The following is an 11,935-nucleotide window of genomic DNA, read 5'->3' as shown; positions in this document are numbered from 1 at the left end:
TGGGGAAGGGGAGCAGCAGCCCCCAGCTGCCCCATCCTCTGCAGTGGGACAGGGCTAGGGTGCAAATGCAGCAGGAGAGGACTTCACCCTCCAGACCCTGCAACCAAGCAGAAGAGAGATTAACCACATTCAGCCCAAGCTATGTCACCTCCTGATACAATATTGGGGACTAAAACTTGTTGTCTTCCCTCCTCTGGACCCACAGCCTGGTGCTTGATCCTGCACCCCAGCAGCAACAACGGGCAGGTTCATCAGCCTGTGAGGCAGGAGCTACTCGGAGCACAGCACCTCAGCATTACAGCATCACAGCCTCCTGTAACGCTACACAGGCCCTGGTTAAAACTCTATAGCACAAGTAAAAAGCACTAGGCAGAGTACAGAACCATAGGTCACACAGAATCATGATTTACTTAACTGCACAGGTCAGAACAGTTTTCCAGAACTCAGTAAAAACAACAGCCATAAAAACAGTATAAACTTTTGTACGTGTTCCACGAGTCTTTTCACACAGCACTGGGCAAGGTCACATATCCCAATCTTGGAAAGCAGGGACTCCCAAGAGCAAGGGTGCTATTAAACTACCCTCATTCCCCTCACCAGTATGAGCAGCACTAGTAATTCATTTAGACTACCCAGGAATCCTTTGGGTTTGCAGCTACAGACAGACCTCTGCAAAATCTTCCCCTTGTAAACACAGTATCAGGAAAGGTTTCTTCAGAAGTCACAGTCCCTCTGGCAGTTAATTAAACAGAGCATCTTTTGCCCATCAGACAAATGCAACACTGCCATCCTCAGGATTACAGGCTGCACAACCACAGCACCAGCCAGGAATTAGACCCAGGTGCTGTCTGAAATTCTGGATTCTGGCAAAGTTCCACTGGGGTGTCACTGCTGTGTGAAAAACCACCTTTGGAGTTTTTAAAAAGAAAAAAAAAAAAATTCAAATTACAAACTTACAATCCTTGTATGACTGTTCCACTTCATATGGTTAGAAGACTGGATGCTACTGAAAAGTGTCAGCGAGTTCCTCTAGCATTTTTAATTAACACTTTGAACAAATCTTGTTAGTTACTTTCTTTACCAATACTAAATTCAGCACAGCATTAGATAATAAAAATACATTGCACAATAAAAACCCATTAAAAGTCTCAGTTAAGCTGAAAGATAAAAGGAAAAACATCTTATTATATAAGCTGCCAAGGGCTGCGGCGAGGACTTGCGTTTATTGTACTCGTGCATATTGGTGTGCAAATGCCAGGACGACACTAACTCCCAGGTCCACTTCACTTCAGCATAGGAGAGGCAAAGAAGTTGCCCTGATGCCCAAGCTGGGTTGTTGACTTGCTTTTGCTCCCAAATCTAGTTCAAGAAAAGTAGAAGAACACCAGTTTGGGATTTAGGATACAGAGGTCTAACACTCTGCCCTTCCCAGGGGTCATTCACCCACATTTTACCCACCTCCCAAACAAAGTGCTCCTCTCCCTACCATACGATGACACTCATTAACCATCACGCAGCTTACACTGTTACTACAGCACTGATTAAGGGAGAGTTGACGGAGTGGTAAATCCAGGCTGCCCCCAGAACTGGGTCCAAAAGTCTAGTTTTAGTTCTCCTTGAACACCCAAACCACCTGTGGTCATCCCAACATCTCCATGACAGCACCCACTGGCGCTTACTTGGGAGTGGTTTTGCTGAAGGTAGACCGGACCCTCTGGGACAGGGAGCTAGACGACGGCGTCTTGGAGAGCTGCTGTTCCGGAGTAGTGAGGGGTCCAAGCATGCTCACTGTCAAAAACAGAAAGGCAGCAAAGTGAGCAACACGAGGACAGCTGAAGTTTTCATTGCCATGCAAGGAACATTAGACATTCCCTAGCATCTGTCAAACATACTAGACAAATCTGGTATTTCCTGGCACGCTTTTCTTCCCTCTTCCTCCATAAAGCATGCAGGAATGGCTAGCTCCAACAGTTTCACAAGCAGCTTTAGTTGAAGGTCGTTAATTTTTAACACAGCAGCTGCACAGGCAATAGAGCAGCACCCAGGGGTTACCTTTACCATCTGGTGTCTGTGGAGTGGAGTAGGCATTGATGTTCTCAATTACATGTGCTGGGTCAATGTTTTCTTGCTCCACCATCATCAACTGGCTCCAGTAGTCCATAGGCAGCAGCAGAAGTCGCTCCACCACCTACGGAGATACCCGTGAGTAGCTGACGTTACACGCCAACGCACAGCTTTGACACACCAACACCAGGCAGGCATTGCCTCGGCTCCCTCCAGCAATTCATTTGAATTCTTGAAGTGGGATACATTCGCTCAAGTCAGTCCTTTCTGCTGACCTACCTTGGGCTGCCGCTTAGTGTCTTGCAGGAGTGTCATCGGGTCAGGGTCAGGTACCGCGTGAGCAACTATTGTGGGGCCAAAGACTTTGGCCAAGTTGGTAATGTCCATTTTAGTCTCCGGGCTCTGAGCCACCCTGTATTAAAAAGATTATGAAGAAAGAGAGAATGTAGCTTCTCCCCTTCACTTGTCATACAACTCCCCCAGCCCACGCACATTTCAGCCTCTGAAAAAAGCCGTTGTTTTTTTTTTTTTTTAAAAATCAAGACTTTATGATCACAAGCAGCAAGACCCAATTAGAGAAAGCACTAGTGGCAACATCCCCCTTTCAGAACTAGCAGTCCATTTGAGCATACCTCTGCAGGTGGATCATGAGGAAAGCTAGGGTGTCCCTATTGGCCTGAGGAAGTTCACCAACTGCTTGGTACATAGCAGCGACACTATTGTCCTCATCCGAGATTTCTGTGGGAAAAAAAGAAAAAAAAAATGCTTAGACCTCAGAAAGTGGTCCCAGAGTTACAGTTGTCATAGTCCCCTCACAGAAATAGCTAGCCTGAAAGACAAAGCCAGAAACTTCACGTGCCATTGTAATCATTTTGTATCCTGCCCAAGCACTAGAACTTGGTTCTTTCCTCATCCAAGCCAGTACAGCAGGAGAGATCTTCCCAGAGTATTGCACATCATCATCAACACAGCTGCAAGCACGAGGGCTCCACAGAGCACTGTGGTCTAACAATTCACAGAACACCCAAACCTGTGACCATCAAGCCTAGGGAAAGAGTCGGAGATGTCACTTAGCAACTCCTTACCTGCAGCTTCCATAAAAGTCTTGTTTAACCGGAAAGTGAGAAGAGGTTCTTTCAGGCTGCGTAGAAAGTCCTTGAGAAGGCCACAGATCGCATGGATATCGTCCACTTTACTGAGCAAAGGAACACTTTTTGCTCTAAGAAACTTATCTTTCAGTTCCCTCACTGTCTTGTCACAGCCAGATATCCGGTAAAGGCCTGTCTATTAACAGAAAGCATTGCTTAGAAGTAGAAGATCAACCATACGTCTAAAGCTGGCATTCTTCCACTCTCACTTTCTCTCCACACCTGAGCACTCTACACAGACACTGTTGCTCACTCAAAGTCACCCACTGAGCAGCACTACATACACCATAAATAAGAGATATTTGGATTAACAGTTTGTTTCCCTAGCACCACAACCCATTTCATTAGCACTGTTTCACACCTCGTTTTCTTTTTACCTCATGCAGCCCTCGCTGCTCGATCTCATTAACACAGTGCACTATGATGGAAGGGATCATTGGAGGAGTAGAAGGGACAAAGTCCATCAAGGTGCCCTAAGAAGCAGAAGGGAAAATTAAAAATACTCTAGCCTTCAAGACATGGAAAATCTCAGGAATTCAGGGAGATCTAAGCTTAAAAAACAAGCACTGTTTCTTCTTTATCAGCCCGGAGAAGATCAACACTACCTCCAATCAGCACAACGCTGCAGGATTGCCTACCCAGAGCTGCCATGTTCCCAACCCAACACCCTCCTAACATCGCATCCCTACCACCCACCACCCTGGTTACTGAAGGATACATTAGCAAGCTCATTTACATTTTATTATGCAGCTCTGAGCAACAGGAGCTCTCGAGTAGAAGGCAGACTTGTTGGAGCCTAAGCATGTTCTAACTCTAACCAAACACCAGCCCGTTTGTGCTGGCAGCCGCAGGTCCACCCCACGCTCACCTCCCCAATCCTGACAGGAGTGCCCGTCAGGGTGGGGATGCAGGGAAGAGGGCAGCGCTCCCGACACTCTGGATGAGCGACCACACGGCAGTCTCTGCATTTCAGAGAGATTTTTCCAAATTTTACTCTCTTTCCACACGGAACGCATGATTCTGGCTTGATAACCTAAGTATTCAGAGCACACAAATGGGAAGAGATTAGTGCAATGTAGTAACTCAGAAAGACTTCAGCTGGATAACCTTACAGAATAACATATTCCCTGATTCATGCAGGTAAGTGGTACAGTTAATATTGACTTGAGACATAACAGCTGGTAGCCTTTTCTCAATAGCTTGATATCACACACATTTAAAAATGGAAGGAGATGCTGTTTCAAATTCTTCCTGCCTGTAGACCTACCGTCTTTGAAACAAAATCATGCAGCCTCACTCCTGCATTGTGCTGCGGGGTGCCAGAGCCATCAGTCTCCGACTTGGATTCCAGCTGCTTACTGCCTATGCTTGACTCGCTGCTCCATGGCTGCAAAGGGCCTGAAAGACAGAAGAGGAAGAGCGTTGGCTGAATGGAATCACCCTCCACCCCCCATAACCTTTGCTTGAAAAGCAAGTGCATCATAAACCAGAGGCAGCTGCCCAGGTCCAGGCGGGAGGCAGCTCTAACATGCCAGGGTAGCCACCGGCCTACCAAGCGGTTGCTTCAGGACTAGGACAAAACAGAAACAAGACAAAACACCTACCACTCTTCCGACGGCTTCTCAGACCGTACGGCACAGTCTGGATAGTGGAGATGGCTTCAATGGGGCCACCATCATTGGGGACCATCAGAGTTGTCTTTGCTACTATGGATTCATTTCCCTGTGATGAAAAATACACAGTGAGATCAACGCTGACAGGACAGGGGATTTTTCTAGTTCATTGGCCTTAGGAACAGGTATGCAAGCGCACACAAACCCGGGCGGGACCACCATACCTGGTCTGCTGTGGAGCCAATTGATCTGGTTTTCTTCTGAGGACCCGGAGGGCCTTCAATGAACTGTCTGGAAGACCGCTGGAAAGATACGATATGTTTTCATCTATGAAGCAGGTATGCTCCTAATTTAGTGTTATACTACTTCTGTGTAACTGGAAGGACTGAACAATTGCTTGCACGCACCATAGATACATTAAGTTCTTCCACGGTATCTGTTCGTCATGGTAACCTTGAAGTTGCCATGAAGTATCATGGGGCCTCAATTACTGCTCTTTCAAATAATTCTCCTAGCCAGCTTTATAATCCAATTCAGAAAAAAGAAAGAAAGGAAGGGGGGGGGGGGGGGGGGGAAACAAACACACACCCAGAAAAACAAACCCACAACCAAAACCACGCACTTAAAGAAAGAAAGGCAACTAAGCAAGTCCCAGACTCTGCCCAACTCTGCTAGTGATGATTTCAGGCTGTCCTTCCCCACCTGTCCCTACTGCGTACTAACAGCAGAATGGAACAAGCACAAGCTTTTTTACAGAAAAATATTAATTTCCTACATGATTTTTCCCCTGATCTGGTAGCTGTTAATAATCTTCAAGTGCTTCCTGCAAACTCTAGGCCATAACTGAACACACTGTGTGTAACTCCACTCCAGCCATTTTCAGTAGACAAACAACGCCATCAGAATTAACTTTCAATCTAAATCCACACAGCAGGTCTGAATTATAGCAGCAGCACATCCATCTGAAGTTTGATTGTGATTAGTAGCTCAGACATCATTATAGGTGGCTGTGAGGTGACAGATGGTGACATTGTGTCAGCTAAGGCTAACAAAGGAATCTATTTGGAGGGGAAGAATTGAACATACCCGCTTCTCTCTCCTTTTCAGTCTGACAGCTTTTACCACAGAGGAGTCCCAGTCCTGTGGGAAATACACAACGCTGGTTAGCTCAGTGTAAATACCATACAGCCTCTGGCCAGGACTTTCATTAAGTTTTAGCCAACAGTACACCAGAGAAATGCAAATCAGCTCTACCAGTTTAATACCACAGTAATCTAAACACAAGAGGTCTCTAGAGATTAACCTACACCCCTAAGGTCTTACAGCAGAGGAAAACTTTAGAACTTGCAGTTACATTACCAGTGACTCATCAGTCTTGTCAAAGCTGATGTCTGACAGAATTGAACCAGATTCATCTATTGTAGACAGCCTAAAAAGCAAAAATTAGAAGAAACTTGTATCAGTTTGGCTTTCAGTCAGCCATGGTTCCAGAACAATCTTTCTGACTCAGAAAACCTGTATTTCAAACTGGAATAGGAAGTAAAACTCTGTCGATATGGGTGCAGTGTGTGTCACAGAGGTACACGTCTAGATTAATATTTGACACTTATGTTGCTTAGACAAAATGCCATTTTGCCTACCTTTTGTTGCCTGAACCCCCTATAGAAACCTGTGGCCTGTTAAGAAAGGCGAGGGCAGACTTCTGCTCTTCACTTAGCTGAATACTGCCAGAGGCATCACACATGAGCAGCTCTCGAATCAGTTGTATTTGCCGCTCCTGTAAAGGTAGATAATATCAGAGGCTGCCACAGGATAAACTGTGTTTAATTACAGTATGAACCAGCGTCAAGCGTTTGAGATACCACACAGATAGGCTCTCAGAACTTGTGTCAATAGATGAATGGCTGCAAAGCCCATGCTCTGACAGGTAATGGCAGCTCAGCTCCGAACAGCAGCCAGTCGTTTTTTTCCAGACCAAAGCAGAGGGCTGCTACGAGGAGCCAAGCTAATTTGTTGTTGTTGGGTATTTTCCTCCCCGGGGAAAAAAGTTATCATGAGTGCCAGTCTTTATTTTCCATAGATCAATGCAGTTTAATCACCTTGTCTCCACACTCTAAAGAGCTAACTGGTAATAAAGGAATTACTCACTAGCTTTTCACAGTCCGTTTCAGCTTTTTGCCTCCGTTTGATCTCCACGTCCACTTGATTGCGAGCATGTTTCAGCTTCACGTCCAAAGCACTACGTTCAGCTTCAGTTTTCATGAGAAGATCTTTGTACCTGCCAAGCTCATGCTCTGTCTTCTGCAGTTTTCTGCGATACTCTTCAAAGTTCTTTGCTAACTGAATAAACTCTGGAGAGAGGACACATACATCTTTAACTACCCTGGCAAGCAGAGGAGATGCAGCAGCTCTCCTTTCCCTGACAGTAGATATCTATTAATATAACCTGTTCTTGATGGAAGAGTGAAGAAGCCAGCCTTTTGGCAAACCCACCCACACTATAGACGATCATGAGATCCTGCAGATTTTCAGACCGAGTCCTTCATGTCAGGATCAGCCAGAAGAGCTGCGACACGTGGCCCTGCCTACAAGTTCAGCCTGCGACTTCGTATTTCTCAACAGTGAAAACACCCTCAAATCTGACCACCTGTAGCGGTCTTCTTACCCCTAAGATCATCAACAGATTCTTCAATATCAGCCAGTAATATTTGTTTGCATGTTTATGTTCTTACAGCAAAGACAGCACAACCCACTTCAGAAACAGAACTTACGGTATTCATTTCCTTCACTTAAAACTTCAGCCTGGCGCATAAGTTGATCATACAGACTCCGTAAGTTCAGCATCGCAGTCTCCATCTTCCTGCCAAGAAAGCAGAGCTAAATAAACAGCCCAGCCCTTTCTTCTCACCTCCAAACAGAAAACGTGTTACCAGCCCAAAGAGAATCAGCTTCAGAATTACTGATTTTTTTTTTTAAGGCGAGCTTTAGAAGTTGCACAAACAAAAATACATTAAGAGTTATGTTTTATGGAGATATATGCATCTAAGTTCTTTCATAGAGAATGAAGATCGTCACCCCTCCAGAGATTACAGATAGCAGAGCCATAGAGAGAAGCAGTATAGCTCCTCACCTGATCTCTGCAAATACTCTCCAGTATACTACAGAGGCTCAGAACCCAAGGCACAATGAAGGATCCCAAATTCTTCTCCTTCTAGAAGGCTGCAGAACACAGCTCATGCCCTGTCTACAAATAACTTGGTACTATATAGGCCACTAAAAATCTGCAAGTTTTCAGAGCTTCGTAAGATAAAAATAGGAGCAGCATTCTGGGGAATTTTAATACAGTTTTAAATTTAGCTGCATTTTAAGTTACAGCTCCTCCTGCAAATAGCTGTTAAAATTCAGACAGTCAGCACATTTTCCTCAAACAGTTGCAACAATGGCATAAACAGAAGCAATGAAGAGGAAAGTCTCCAACTCAGCAACACAGAAATTGCTTCCCTGATGCAAGAGGTTGCTGGGGCACGCAGAACAGCCTCGACTAATGAATTAGCACCAGGAGCAGGTAGTCGGGAGAGGTGCCAGGAGGGAGTACAACACCCCAGTTTAACGCTTAGGCCACCGCATAAAGCTTTGAAGTACTCGATTCCCAGTTACAGACACCGATATCTCAGGACTTTCTGTATTATGCAGACTACAAGGTGTGAAAAAGCTCTCTGCTAAAAGGCCCTCTTCTGTTCCCTGTAGCCTTGCTTAATTAATCGCATAGGGAACTTCTACAGTTTCGTGCCTTAATTAACCAGCACCACGATCATCAACCCCGCGCCCAACTCGACGGCGGGGGAGCACGGCCAGCCCGCGCAGCACCCACAGCCGCCCCCCAAGGCCGTCCGGGAGGCAGCGAGGGAAAACGTCTCGGAGGAAACCCGCCCTGGGCGCCGGCCCACGCTGCGCCGGGAAGGCGGCTCCCCTCGGGCCGTGAGGGGACCCCGCCACCCGTACCGGGGCACCGGGGCGGTACCGGGGTCCCGCCGCACCCCTCAGCCGCCCCTCACGCTCCCGCGCACTCACCTGGGCCGCCGGCCCCGACTCCAACCGCCGAGCCCAACCGCCCCGCACTTCGGTTTGAATCCCCGCCGTCAGCCAATCCCAGCGCGCTTCCCCACCCTCCCGGCCTCTCATTGGCTCTGGTCACAGGGCGGCTGAAGCCATGCCGGCGCCATGTCTGCTGAGGGCGCGGCCTGTCTGCTGCGCTCCCCGGCGCGGGGGCGGACGGAGGCCCGAATGACCCAGTGCTGAAGCCGGCCAGGCGCCATCTTTACTGCTGGTTGCGGGCTCCAGCCCGTGTAGCTTAGCAACAGAGCCGGCCGGCGACGCTGGCAGGGCCTACGCCCCCCGAAACCGGGGGCTGCAGCTTCTCTGAGGAGCCATTAGCACCAGAGGGAATGTTTTGGGGAGATAAAACTGTTCTCAGGCCAAGCCCTGGGTGTGATTTTAAGCAAAACCATTGGCACACGGTGCAGGTGGGCCTGAGCCCCACACACACTGGTTCTGCAGAGCACCATGAGGCCTGCGCAAGGTGCTGGATGCAACCCACAGCTGGGTCAGAGCATCCACACCTCACCAGGAGGCTGTTTATTAAGTGTTGTCGTTTGAGAAATCTGACGCCTGCACTGATTTTTTGTCTTTGAAACGTTGATCTGAGTAACAGCCGGCAATCCGTCCCGTGTGCCAAAAGGCAAAACCCCATTTCAAGCCGTGTACGCGTCTTCCATTCGCAGACATTTAATATGCAAACCGATAAAACACAAACCAAAACCCAACAATTACAAGAAGTGAAATCACATAATCATAAAATAACAACGCGTTTTAATCTTTTAAATCTGAAACAAAACAGCGGGTAATTGAAGAATGGATATTAGCAATTAGAAAGCGGAACTAAATGCTTAAAATTGCTAAGTGGAAAAGGGAGTTCATAAAGCAGATTGCTCTCTAACATCCAGCTGCTTTGTCAGAACTGCTTTATTTAGGCTATATAGTCTGCTTTAACTTAATAATAATTAATTCATAATAGATTGTAAAAAGCCTCAAGGTCTTCTGAAAAGTAAACATTAATGAGGCTTCCTTGAGGAAGACAGTCAAAGTTATCTACATTTTATAAGGGAACTGAGGCCCAGAAGAGACACAACTCGCCCTCGGAGTCAATGGCAGAGCAAGAAAAAGGCACTGACCTTGATATTTGACCTCATGGAATGGAAAATCATCCAAAAGCCCAATTTGCCCCAGTCTGGAAAGCAAGTTGGAGGCTGATAGTTACACCTGGCTCTGCTGAGAGCCGCTTGTACGTGTACATCCCATCCTGGCACTTCTTGCACCCTCGTTTCTGAGGAGGTTCAGCTGTTTCGGTGTCAGCCCCGGGGCCTCCTGCAGCTCCTGCCTGTAATTAAATCTTCACAGCTAAGATGTCTCTATTGGCAGATCATATTTATAGGCAGGTTGTTTTAGTGTCATTCTTAAGAGTTAAGGAGGCTTTTGCTCATAAGCAAATTCTCTTCTCTTTTAAATTGTCATCCGCAATCTTGTGCCAATAAAAAGGCCCATTATTTTAGATTATTGCCCCCATGGTGCTTGTAGTGAGTTAGGTACTGGGTTTCAGTGTTAGGCAAATTAGATTTCTTCCATATGTGTTCAGATGTCGTACTTCCGAATCCTCCTCTGAAACATGATGGGTGGGAGCTCCAAGGGCATCAGGAACCAAGTCCCCCCAAAAAGCTTCTCAGAAACCCCTTCGCCTGCTGATATGATGTGGACATGGCAAATGGGCCAGGTCCTGGGGCACATGCCACTTGCTCGGTCCCAGCCCCGGACCCTGAAAGATTTATAGAGTTTTTCTTTCCTCCTTCCTGACTGATGCATGATGAGAGCAGAGAGGTCAGAAGCACCTTTCATACATAGTTTTATTTCAAGGGAGAAGAAAAGGCAAAAGGATTGAGGTCCTTTTTAGTAACTGCTTTATTGCAAAGTAATTATACTCTCTTTTGTTTGCGTCGGGGAGGGGAGGGAGAAGCCTTGAAATGTCTCATCTGGGAAACCGTTAATAGAATTTATGCTAATTTGATGATTCCGGCGATTACTGGCGGAAGCACTTCACATTTTCAGGCAGCAGAAATTCTCCTCCAGTTCCTTCTGCAGTCTCACTCCGTTTGGTCTTCAGCCTGTTCGCCTCCTCCAGCCGCCGGAGACTCCTTTGCTGGTCAGCACTTGCGGACCCCATGATGTGACCAGGATTTTTGCTCATGAAAATACCAAAGGGCTCACTGCTGACCCTGAGCTTTGATCTTTTGGGGCAGAATGCAAAGAAATCTGCCCCTGTGCTTCACTGTGCTAGCAAGCAGCCCTTCAATAGCAAACCTTTCCCTCCTAGCCTCATCCTCTGGTAGAGCTTTGCAAACACAATTCTCTCTGCCCGGCTCCTGCTTAATTAACTGCAGAATGGCAAACCCATTTGTGTGGCTTTGTGCTCAGGGGAAACCTTTATTAAGTTCCTTTTAATCCAAAACCAGTTAGAGCATTATGGTCTTCATGAACAGTCACTCATTAAAAAAAAAAGGGGGGGGGGGGATCAAGAAAGTGGAACTAGAAAGTTTAAGATAGCAGCCTCTCTTCAGGGGGAAAAAAAGGCAGAAAATATTATCTAAGGTGCATTTCTCTTCATGCGTTAATACGGTGTGGATTTCAAAAAGGAATGATTCAGTAGTGTGAGGAAAATACCCGGCGGGCTGAGCAGGGAAGGCAGCCTGGGTTTAGCCAGAGGAAACTGGACATTTTGGGGAATTATTATCTAATTTCTTGCGCCTGGCCTGAGCCGCAGGCCGGCAGATGGCATCACGCTCATGCCGTTGGGTGGGAGCTGCGGGGCCTCAGCCATCCCTCATCTGTACAAAATATTGCTCGGCGCATCGCCCGTGCGGGCTGTGAGGAGGGTGCCAAAGGAGCCGTGTTTGCGCTGTCAGTCCAAACGACGAACCAGGTTTATCTGCCATCTCCTGCCTGCGTGAACCGGGGATAATTCCTCCAGCGATGACTGACAGCGGGGTAAAGAGCTCTTGG

At 47.1% G+C, this 11,935-nt stretch overlaps 1 protein-coding gene across 3 annotated transcripts; it reads right to left on the bottom strand.

Moving 5' to 3' along the window:
- Positions 1 to 389: 389 nt before the first annotated feature.
- RACGAP1 (Rac GTPase activating protein 1) lies at positions 390 to 8,955 on the bottom strand. 3 transcript variants are annotated; one of them, XM_032996437.2, is made up of 17 exons: positions 8,897 to 8,955; positions 7,597 to 7,685; positions 6,974 to 7,176; positions 6,466 to 6,602; positions 6,185 to 6,254; positions 5,912 to 5,965; positions 5,050 to 5,127; positions 4,817 to 4,934; positions 4,480 to 4,610; positions 4,081 to 4,245; positions 3,590 to 3,685; positions 3,150 to 3,348; positions 2,697 to 2,802; positions 2,344 to 2,476; positions 2,053 to 2,188; positions 1,680 to 1,788; positions 390 to 1,359 (listed from the first exon to the last, which is right to left on the bottom strand). In XM_032996437.2, exons 2-17 carry the CDS (start codon positions 7,679 to 7,681, stop codon positions 1,284 to 1,286), a joined length of 1,896 nt encoding a protein of 631 aa, XP_032852328.1. In that variant the 5' UTR covers positions 7,682 to 7,685; positions 8,897 to 8,955; the 3' UTR covers positions 390 to 1,283. The 3 variants fall into 3 exon arrangements, with proteins under 3 accessions (XP_032852328.1, XP_032852330.1, XP_032852329.1); XM_032996439.2 differs by having other exon boundaries at positions 2,059 to 2,188; XM_032996438.2 differs by lacking the exon at positions 8,897 to 8,955 and adding an exon at positions 7,956 to 7,973.
- Positions 8,956 to 11,935: the final 2,980 nt, after the last annotated feature.

The sequence above is a fragment of the Tyto alba genome, unplaced genomic scaffold (genome assembly GCF_018691265.1).
Source record: "Tyto alba isolate M040663 unplaced genomic scaffold, T.alba_DEE_v4.0 Super-Scaffold_23, whole genome shotgun sequence".
Taxonomy (NCBI): domain Eukaryota; kingdom Metazoa; phylum Chordata; class Aves; order Strigiformes; family Tytonidae; genus Tyto; species Tyto alba.
The sequence above is the reverse complement of the archived record's forward strand: the minus strand, read 5'-3'. Positions and strand labels throughout refer to the sequence as shown.